The sequence below is a fragment of the Carcharhinus amblyrhynchos genome, chromosome 13, assembly GCF_965287045.1.
Source record: "Carcharhinus amblyrhynchos chromosome 13, sCarAmb.v2.hapA, whole genome shotgun sequence".
In the NCBI taxonomy this organism is placed as follows: Eukaryota; Metazoa; Chordata; class Chondrichthyes; order Carcharhiniformes; family Carcharhinidae; genus Carcharhinus; species Carcharhinus amblyrhynchos.
Window position 1 is genome coordinate 81,300,971 of NC_137336.1, and position 11,258 is coordinate 81,312,228.

The 11,258-nt window shown below is 43.9% G+C and overlaps 1 protein-coding gene across 1 annotated transcript; it reads right to left on the reverse strand.

Moving 5' to 3' along the window:
* Nucleotides 1-295: 295 nt before the first annotated feature.
* Nucleotides 296-9,933, reverse strand: LOC145351410 (uncharacterized). Its single transcript, XM_080201016.1, has 6 exons — nt 9,864-9,933; nt 6,582-7,506; nt 5,475-5,699; nt 4,683-4,791; nt 2,511-2,702; nt 296-526 (listed from the first exon to the last, which is right to left on the reverse strand). The coding sequence occupies exons 1-6, from the start codon at nt 9,931-9,933 to the stop codon at nt 296-298; spliced, it is 1,752 nt and encodes a 583-aa protein (XP_080057142.1).
* Between the last annotated feature and the right edge of the window lie 1,325 nt (nt 9,934-11,258).

The window sequence follows — 11,258 nt, forward strand, 5'->3', positions numbered from 1 at the left end:
GATGAGCAACGAGAGGGAAAAATCAGTCAATTACATCTCTGAAACACTGGACGATATGTTATCGAATAAGCCAGTGCTTCAGAGGTCATGGGTTCTTTAGATCTGCAATTGAACTTAAAAGAGCAGTATTGGTGATTGTGGCGCTGTGAGAGTTTATTTTTTTGGAGTGTGGGGCGAGTGTAGAGGGGTCGTAGGGGGAGGGGAGAGAGTGATTGAAGCTTTCAGGAGGTTGCAGCTGTCGGCTCAGAGGGGTTGGAAAGTGTGCGGTGAGGGGGTGCTGGAAAGGGTCCCAGCCTCAGGGATGCAGGTCTGGTTGTTGGGGACTGGCAGAGTGCAGGTCCCCGCTCCCGCGGCCTTTTCCTAAGATTTCTGAGTCCACCGAGTGTAGGCCCAGACTTATCGGGAGTTTCCCTAGTCTCTGGAAGCCGCTGTGGAGGAAACCCCGGTTCTGGGACTGCGGCGCCGGCTGCTTCTCACACGTGGATAGCTGTTCCGCGTCAATTCCATGTCGGGTGCCTCCAGGGTCCTACGAATCGCCAAATCAGAAAGATATGGCAGTCAAACAATATTCGAGAGTTTTAAAGAGTGAGAATGAAGTTTTAGAAGCATGTGAGAAGAGTATCAGATAGAATTAGAAAGTATGCTGGGCACAGCTTGCAAGAAGTCGCCTCGCTCCGGCGCCATCTTGGAAGATAGATATAAGTATGGAATTCTATATTTTCAAATAGGTTGCATGTTAATCCTGGCACCGACCGTTGATGCAGTATCCGTCGTGGTCATTGATGGTTAAAGTGTCGACAATTCGCTACTTAGTCTGAAAAGTTGAAGGAAGAAGGATATCAAAACAGAAAAAAAAATCAATATGCATACTATTGCCAACATTTAGGGTCGTTCTGTTTGCAGTTGACATTGTGGCATTATAATCCCGAAATAGCAATCCAGACACCGATCGTAGACTGTGGATTCTGGGTTAGAATAAGTTCATATTGTGGAATTTGAAGACAATAATTTTTCAAAAACTCTGTGATGACCATGACTGGATCGTCGTACATGGATTTCTCGTTCACGTATGCCCATTAGAGAGGAAAACATGTCATTGCCACCTGTTGTGGTTTCTATTCCAACCCATCGCAATCTTGTAGACTGTAAAATGCGGTCTCAGGGACCATATGAGATGAACAGTAAATTATATCGAGGCCAGCAGTGCCCCCACCCCAGTAATGGATAAAAAATGTTGCCCTTAGTCTGTTTAATGAACCTTCGTGTGTATGTAACACGAGACTCTAACCGTTGGGTTTGATGCATGCGCTCATTCTTCCTGGGTTTTTTTTGCAGCGATGTTGCCCACATGAATGAACATATTTTTGAGCTGTTGTTTAGGATATCATCATCATGTAAATTTAATGTTGGCTGCTTCATGTCTCGATCAGTAATTATACACGCGCAGCGTCTTTGAAGATCAGCCAGTAGGCGACATTGAACTAGATGCATTCATTAATTTTCTGGCAAGTCGTCCAAATGGAGGGGTCCAAGTTGTTTGACTGGCATCTGCTCTGCTTTCTCCCTTTCATTGCTGCAGCTGCCAAACTATATAAGAAATTACCTGCTGCTTAGTAATGTAAAGATGCAGCAATCTCCTGGAGGAAGCTATTAATCTACTGGTTAAACTGCACATTTTGACATTCTCCAGATTCTGAATCGATATCAGATCCATGCAAGTTGAAGGAACCTGAGCAGGTGATTTCATCTGAGACAAAGTGGAGCAGAATAAGTAAACGCACAGTACATGGACGAATTTGCGATTTGGAGACAAATGACAAGGATGGAAAGATCAAAGACTTTTTTTAAACTCTTTCATTTGACACTAAACTAGGGGGTCGCATGAAGCATCAGGTGACACCTGCCGTGTACATTAACATTTATGGTGTGAGGCTGCCTGTGGTCAAATGCGACAGTTGTAGTGTAAGGGAACAAATCTATGTAACAAAACAACTATGGTGTAAGTCAGCACCACCACGATAAGGCAGTATCTAGTGTAAAGCCATTCCTGCAGGTTAAGACGAAACCGCAGTATATGGTAGTCGGTGCGGTGTAATGCATTAGCTGCAGTGTGAGGCATAACAGTGTAAGGCACACTTGTTACTCAAGACGGATCCAGCAGCGTCAGAAGATTACCGTGGTGTAAGGCAGAACGTGAGGTGTAAGGTATGGTGTAACTGTGGTGTAAAGCGGAAACTGTGTTGTAAGTCACGTCCTATAGTGTCAGGTACTATCTGAGGCGCAAGGCAACATTTTTGTTGTAAGGCAGCATCAGCTATGTAAACATGTGGTATAATGCAAACCTGCAATGAAAGACTGTTCCTGCAGTGAGGGTAATTCCTGTGAAGAAGGGAGTACCTGTAGGGTATGGCAATATCTGAGGTGAAATCATTCCCCGAGGTCGAAGACAGTAACTTTTTTGTAACACAGCAACTACGGTGTAAGACACTCCCTGCGGCTTCTAATGGTACCTGCCAGATCAGAAACTTCAAGGCGTTGTATGAAGGTTGCCTGCACCAGTGAAGACAGTATCTACGTTGGAAGGCAGCAGCTGCGGTGTAAGCCAATGTCTGCAGTGTAAGGACATGTGGATGGTGCAACACAATACCTTTGGAGCAATCAGTACCTGCGGTGTAAAGAAGCTCCAGTGATGTACGGTAGAACTTATGATGAAAGGAAATAGCTTACATCATAAGTGTAAGAGAGCACTTATGGTGTAACAGCAACTGCAGTGCAAGACAGTACTTGCGGTTTCCGGTGGTACCTGTGTTGTAATCCAGGTCAGAAATGTGAATGTATTTAATGAAGTCCGCCTGACTCATACGTCTTGCACATTGAGTTTAGCACTCGTAAGCGTGAGATGTTTCACTCCAAGTATGAATTAAATGACCTACTGCTGAGCCTTTGTCCCACAAACTTAATTTTAGAAAGAAAATTAGCAAATTAACTTTTTAACAATTGCAAGCAATAAAACAAACAACCAAGATGTTGTATAAACCTTAACAGCTCAATGCACAGTACAAATACAACATGCAAACTGACATTTGCCCCCACTTTCGATTTAGCACAAAAATTACGTATGCCCAATGAGTTTTCAGCTCTGTAAGGCCTGTAGTTGTTAGTTCTCTGGATGGAGAAAAGAAACACCTGCTTCTCCATTCTGGAACTCCCAGCACCTCGAAGTGGGGATAGAGCCACTGCTTTCGTCCAGCTTGCAAACCACCAACAGCAAAACGTTCACGCCAGAATAGTAAGAAACACTATTTCAAACTAACTAGCAGATTTCTTAATGGAACAGAGAGGCAAAATAGTGCATCCAGCCTCGAGTCCAAGCAACTTCGAAATAACCAGCAAACAAAACTAAAAGTGAAAGAATTTGCGACCTGTACAACGTTTCTCCCCAGCAATTCCAAAATTGCCAAAACTCCAAGAGAGTGCATTCGGCCCAGATAAAAAATAAACAAAACGCAATTTAATCATTTGAGGAACAATTAAATGACATTTAGTCAGGCGGCTCGACGCGTGTTTATTATTGCAGAAAACACGGTTAAACATACGTTTCTTAAAGCACAGTAGCGTCACCTCAGCAGTGTAAGCCGTTACTTGAGGTCCTTAGCAGTACCCGGCGCAAAGTGGCGTCTGTGGTATAATACAGAGCTTTTGGTTTAAGGTACCACCTGCGCTTAAGACAGTAACCGCAATGTAAAGGATCATCTGTGGTGTAAGGCAGTAGTTCTGTGGATATTCAGTGCTTGCAGTGCAGGGCAGTACCTGTGCAGTAAGGTAGTACCTATGGTGTCAGGAAATAGATCCAGTATTAGACAACACCTGTGGTGTAAGGCAATACCTGTGGTTTAAGACATCAACTGTGGTGTAGGACAGCACCTGTATGTAAAACTGGAACTGAGGTGCAAGGCAATAACTGTGGTGCAAGGCAATTGAGTGTGGTGAAGGCAGTTTCTGCATTGAAGAAAGTACCTGCGTGTATGACATGACTTGCGGTAAAAGGCGACAGCTGTAGAATAAGGCAGTAACTCAATGTAAGGTCTTGGATTCTGTGCCACTCAGTACCATTGAGGTAAGGCAGTAATTTTGTGTAATGCAGCGTCTGGTGTGAAGGCAGTTTCTGAGGTCTAAGGCATTACCTTTCTGCAAGGCAATATCTGCGATCTTTGGCAGTGCCTCCGCTCTAAGGCACTCACCGCGCAGTAAGGTAGCATCTGCAGTGAAGGCAGTAGTTCTGGTGAAGGCAGTACCTGCAGTGTCAAACATGCACGGAATTGCCTATGATGTAAAGCATGACTTGTGACGTAAGTTCGTACTTTTGGCCTATGACAGATTCTGCGCATTGAAAGCAGGACCGGCTGTGCAAACAAGTGGATTTGATAAGTGGTAGTACCTCGGTGCAAGGTAGTTCATGTTGTGGAAGACATTGCCGGAGGTGAAGTTATTTCCTCGCAGTGTAAGGCAGTACCTTTGCTATGACGTGGTTACTGCGTGGTAATGCAGTTCTTGTAGTAAAGACAGTGCACACATAGAAAGGCAGTGCATGCGTTATAACGCAGTACGTGTGCTTTAAGGTTGCTCCTGTGGTGGAAGGCATGTCATTGCTGCAAAGCAGTGCCGGCAGTGTAAGGAAGTACTCGCGGTGTAAGGCAGTGCTTACAGTACAAGCTGGCATCTATGGCGTTATAAGGTAGCTTCAGTTTAAGTTTTGTGGTGTAATGCAACATCTGAGGTTCCACGTAGTACCTGCGGTTTGCACAAGACTGCGGTTTCAAGGCAGTGTGAGTTAGTACTTTTGTCGTAAGTCAGTACCTGCAGTGTAAGGCAGAACCTGCCGTATAAGGCAGGAGTTGCAGTATCTGTAGCGTAAAACAGTCTCTCCGGTGAAAGGGAGGACCTGTGGTGCAATAAAATAATTGTTGCGTAAGGCAGTATCGTGTTTGCAAGGAAGTAGCTTCAATGTAAAAACTGCTGTACAATGCAGTATCTGTGCTTCAAGGCAGCACTTGTGGTCCACGTTAGTATTGATGTGTACGAAAGCAACTGTGTTTGCAAGGAGAACCTGTAGTGTGAGGCATTGACTGCAGAATTCCGCAGAGACTGTTCTGTAACCAGAAAGTGTGATGGAATGCAGTACCTGTGATGTAAGACTGAACCATTGGTGGAAGGCATATCTCTTTCATAAGGCAGAATATGAGAGGTTTGCTGCGATGCATCACCTGTGGCGTAAGGCAGAACCTATACAGACCTACAAGACAGTGCAAGACAGTGCTTGCAATGTAGGGCAGTATCTATAGTTTCCAGCACTAGCTGCCGTACAAGCCTGCTGTGTATCTGTAGTGTAAGCCAGTAGTTGAAGTGTAAATCAACATCTTTGGTGCAAGGCCTCACTTGGGGTGTAATGGAAAATCCACGGTTTCAGATCATACCTGCGTTGCAAGGTGGTACTGTGGTGTAAGGCAGCATGAGGTGCAAGACAGCCATTGCGGTTTAAGGGAGAAACTGTGATGTATCGCACTGCCTGCGATGAAAGGCAGTACGTCATGTGTAAGGCAGTGCCTGCCATGTCAGACACCAGCCGCGGCACAAGGCGGTACCTGTGGTTCAAGACCGTGCCTGAACTGCAGGGCTGTTCCTGTGATGCAATAAAGTACCTGCGGTTTAAGACATTACCAGCGGTGAGCCGATAGTGCAAGGTGGTACCCTGGGTATAAGATAGTCGCTGCAGTGTACGCAGTACCTGCTGTGTAGTGTTGGACCTGCTGGGTAGACAGTAACTGCGGTATGAGTAGTAACTATGGCGCAACGCAGTTCCTGCGGTTTAAATTGGGTAATCCGGTGCAAGATGGCTCCTGCGGTAGGACAATAGATGTGATGCAAGACAGTACCTGCGATTGATCGTGGTACATTTGGCATAAAACAGTGATGATGAATGGGATGGATAGGATAGAGGTGGAAAGACTCTTCCCGCTCAAAAAAGACAGTAGGACTAGGGGGCACAGCCTCAAGATAAAAGGGGGGCGGTTTAGAACGGAGTTGAGGAGGAACTTCTTCACTCAAAGGGTGGTGAATCTCTGGAATTCTCTGCCCGTTGAAGTGGTGGAAGCTGCCTCGCTAAATATTTTTAAGACGCGGGTTGATGGGTTTTTGATAGGAGAGGGGATTAAGGGTTATGGGGAGAGGGCGGGAAAGTGGAACTGAGCCACGACAGATCAGCCATGATCTGATTGAATGGCGGGGCAGGCTCGAAGGGCTGGATGGCCTACTCCTGCTCCTATTTCTTATGTTCTTATGTTCTTATTATACATTGTACGGCAATTAGGACTGATCCAAAAATATTTTAATCCACTGTTAGAAAGACATCATTGATGTTCCCTGTGCTCACTGATTGGGAATAAGCCGTTACAGAAGAAAACACCAACAGTCAACGGCGAGTAGCAGTAGGCGTCAGAAGATACAACAAAGAGTGGAACTTTATTTAAAAGATTTTTTTTGTGGCAGGAACGCCGACATTCAAACGTGTACTTCACTATTGCCTGAACAGGAAGACTGGAATTAATTTCATATATTTTTGCAACATCAGAATTATTGTCCAAGGATATTTCACGACCTTCTTCAGCTCTTCCCTGAATTTAACTTGTGTAACTGCATAAATGCAAGTGTTTGTGCATGAACTTAAATGGATGAGCATTGCTCCGGTTTCAGCGGCGATATATTCAGGGGATGTATAAACCGGCCGGACATGAACGATGATACCAGTGGCTAAATTACTAACGACTGCTGTCAGCCACAACAATAGAAAGCTACTAGAAATAGTGAACAATAAAATAATAGACTTCCTTCGATTCTGTATCTCTGGATCATTCTGATTCTCGCTGCTTTGACCCCGGAGGCCCGCACGGGCTTTGCTGGACAACAAAATCCGTCTGATTGTCAAAAAATTAAATAGTAATATCAAAATGAAGGGAATCCAGTTCAATAAGATACTTTGTAACCAGCTGAATGCTACACCAGTGTGAGAAGTATAAAAATCCTGGCTGGGGAGGACACCCCATTGAACACCATTTATTGTGCTTCTCTGTTCATATGCAAACCAACGGTACACGTTCTCTAAATAGATAAGGACCGTGGCTGTTGTTAAAACTGCAGTCGCTGTTCTCGCAGTGCAATAGATTGTTTTAAACTTCTGACTACATATAGCAATATATCGGTCAACCGTGAATGAGACTGTAAACCATACGGACATATACAGGTTATTACAAAGCATATATATCATTAATTTGCAAACAACAGTGTAGGAGAGGAAGGAATTCGGAAAACGTTTTCTTAGGAGGTTATACAAAATTACATTGATGAGCATCACCAACAAATCTGCTGTTGCCATGGCCACCATGTAGACAGAGACACATCTGGAAAGGCCGCAATTTCCTTTGGCGAGAATCACGATGGTCACGAGATTCGCTGTAAAAACGAAAGAGAAGAGCCAAGTAATGGAAACAGCCTGGTAACACTCAAAGCATACTTTAGTGAAATGTTTGGGTGCACTTTTGCTCAGTTATTGACATGGACTCCTTCTATTGTACAAGCGAGCAGAGGCGATATAGTTATTGAAATAGATCATCATAAACTCAATATTTAGGCGCCTCAATGCTTTCCCCATTGCAATAATTTAAGTGTAGTCTTTTGCACATGTTGAGGGAAGGGTCGTCGGATTCCGTCTACAGAATGTTAATGCAAAGTTCCCCTCAGCACCATCGACAAAAAAAGTCTCAAATGGGATCAAGTATGATTTCGGAGAATTGAATAAACCGGGTGATCTGGGATCAGCATCCTTGTATCCATACCGATTTAATTACAGTAAGCATCACCCCTCACACTGATCTGAGGCTCCATTCACCCTAAGTCATACAGTATGCCCTGAGGAAAATCTTCAGAAAGGAAATTTCGGTTTCCTCAATAAATTGCAGTTTTGTCATTTCCTCAGTGAGTGTCCTGGGCTCAAACATCTTCAGCAGCTTCATCATGACCTTTCTTCCACTATAAGGTCAGAAGTGGGAATGATCATTGACGGCTGCACAATATATAGTATCACTCGTGAGTCTTCAGATACCGAGACAGCCCGTGTCCAATTGCAGCAAGATCTGGACAACATCCAGGTTTGGACTGACAAGTGACAAATAATGGCTGTGTCACACAAGTTTCAGGGAATAAACGCCTACAACAATACATAATCTAAGCATTTCCCCTCGACATTCGATGCCATCACTGAGTCTGCAACTATTAGCATCAACCATAAACACAACCTGAACTGAACGAGCGATATGAAAATAAAGTTTAACAAATCTCAGCAGGGCTGGTGGCTTCAGTCGGGGAAGAAAACAGTCCGTGTTTTTTTTTCTAGCGTTCCCTACGTTTGCTTCAGATTCCAGCACCCACTGTATTTTGCTTATTTTAGCAAGTACATAGCGTCCACAAGAGCAGATCAGCGGTTAGAAATCTTACGGTGTTTAACTGACCTCTTGTCTCTCAAAATACTGTGCACTGTTTAGAAGTTGATGGAGTGATGGAATACTCTCCACTTTCCTGCACGAAGGCAGCTCCAAAGACACTCAAGATGTTCTAGACAATGAAAGGCAGAGCAGGCAGTTGGAATGCTAATGCGTCCACAAAATGTCAACTACCTCTACCGCAGATGCGCTGTAGCAGCCGTGAACAGCATTTACAGGAACTCACCAAGCACCTTACACAACATTATACAAAACCCTCGACCACTACCATCTAGAGAGTCAAGGGCAGCAGATATATGGGAACACCACCATCTTAATGTTCTCTCAGAGTCATTGACCAAACTGAGTGGAAATTTATGGCCGTTCCTTCACTGTAGTTGTGCCAAAATCTTGGCACTCTCTTTCTCTCTACCAGCACTGTGGGTGCACTTATAACTTGAACCGCAGCGCATCAGGATGACAGCTCACCACCCTTATCTTAAGGGCAACGAGGTATGAACAATGAAGGACATCGATGTCCCCCTCTCACAAATGAATAAAATAAATGCGACCAAACAAATGATTCATTTCTATTCAATAATTCCCTGTGCTGCAGTTTTGACAGCTGACACCATCTGCCACGAGGTTTGTGTCAGTTGTTGCACCGACCAATTGTATAAGTGAGCGCGGCGGCACGCTGGGACAATCGATTGCATTTAGTGTTTCAAGCTTACTTGAAGACGGGATGTCTCAAGAGCTGCATCCAACATCAGGGGTACATAATAGTATTTCCAATAAATCAGTGAGATGACAAAATAGCTATTGAAATAAATACGAGACGGTGGGATTCTATTGTTTATCATTAGCGTAAGGGAACTGTCCGACACAGAAAAGGAAATAGCGGAAGGAGATAACAGATTTGCAGCCCTGAGGACAGGAGCAGCCTCCTGAACAGGTTTTTTATTTCCTTGAAAGATCATCCAATGATTTTTGCTTTCCAGAGAGGCCGCATTTCCAGGTATTGTCATCTTAAAGGGAGAACAGTAAGATTTTCTTTGCAATCGTATCCAGATCTATGAATTGCTGGAAGGGCAGAGAATCAGCCTCGATCCCCATAAATGTGGGGAGGGAAGTTAAACTCCAGGTGTCACATTCCACTGAGCTAAACCGCGGTTCACTGGCCCTGCGAACCGTTGAGACTCTCACTGATGTTCAACAATTTATCTCGGCAGAGAAAAGGCATTGCAATAATGACCTTCTCGCATTCAGTTGCTGAATCAGTGAGCAGTGAGATACTCCGTAAATCTGAGGCAAAATGATACATTGACTTACCGGGAGCACCAAAAGCTGCCAGCACAGGATAGAAAAGTTCCTTGATCTGTAGAATTAGTGGCCTGGCCATTGCGATTCCGAGAAGAATGCAAACGTTTCACGAGATGCACCGTTGTATGTAAGATTCGTAAATTCTCCCCTTTTGTACTGTAATATGTTCCCTGAAGGGGAATAAAATCAGGCTACGCACAAATTGCGTCAGTTTCAGCAACATAACGCAAAAGGTGCCTTTCCTCTGGAGGGAATCCTGGTTGGCCAATCGACACTCAGTCAGTCCATGAAGCTCCGTCAATTAACATGAGTGATCAGAAAGGAATCCCGGAGCACATGTGTTCTGCGCTGGTTCCCAAAAGACAGAACGGAACATCCCCATGGACACAACGTTTGATTCTGCCAGTTTCATTATGCACTGATTTAAATGCTCGCATCTAATGCGCAGCTTACATGTCTTTCGCTCCTATTTACATAACTTTTCATTTGATGTGCATTGTGATACCTAGTGATGAATCGACCTTTTTGTTTGTGAAAATTATCTTACTTTCCTGTGCCTTTACTGCAATCTGAATTGTGGGAACTAAACTATAAATTTTCCATTAGTATTAATATATCATTATCAATGCTAACTGAACTTAAATATGTGTGACCTATTGAATCATTACACTATTTCAGAATGTCGCGTGCCAACGCTTCAAATATACATTAGGTTTGGTATCATTCTTTGCCATCCCTCTGAAACCCAGAGCCTGACACAGCTTGATGGACACGTTGCATCAGTCTGAACGAGTGACAGCAAGCTACTGCTGGCGATTGATCTTTGAGCTGCAAAGAAAATTTCAGAATGCTTAGAAATATTTTATTGACCTTAACTTGATCTTAACCTATTTGAGATTTCAGTCAATCAACAAACGATGAAAACAGTTCCTTGCCGTGTGGACACAATATTTCAACCGTTGACACTGTTTTTGCAGGACCACTTGGCAGTATTTAATTTGACCAAATGTTTGTTGTCCCTGGATGAGCAATGCATCCATTTTAAACTCCTGATCCTTACATTCAAATCGCTCATGGCGACGCTGCTGCCCATCTATATCATGACTTCCACGCAGAGATTTGCTAAGCTTTACTATTCTCTTATCCTGCCATTTTGGTCTTCCCCCGAACTTGAAATCGGGATTTCAACTGATTCGGCCGAAAATGCCAAATCACGAGTTTATTTCCCCCCTTAAGTAACCGATCATCTTTGACCAAGACTTTGTCGCGAGAGCTAGTGTCTCCTTCCGTGGTCAGAGTCAGTGTTTTTACCAAGTTTTCTATTGATAACTCTCTTAGCAAGAAAGTTGGACAGTTGGTTAATTTAATGGCAGTTCAATGACAAGCTGCTCTTGTGATGTAAGA

Excerpts from the sequence above, each read along its gene's own strand:
- LOC145351410 (XM_080201016.1), bottom strand. The coding sequence starts at position 9,933 with ATGGCCAGGCCACTAATTCTACAGATCAAGGAACTTTTCTATCCTGTG. Across the intron at positions 7,507-9,863 it reads GGCAGCTTTTGGTGCTCCCG|CGAATCTCGTGACCATCGTG; the intron begins GTAAGTCAATGT and ends TCGTTTTTACAG. Across the intron at positions 527-2,510 it reads TGAAGTTTCTGATCTGGCAG|GACCCTGGAGGCACCCGACA; the intron begins GTACCATTAGAA and ends GGCGATTCGTAG.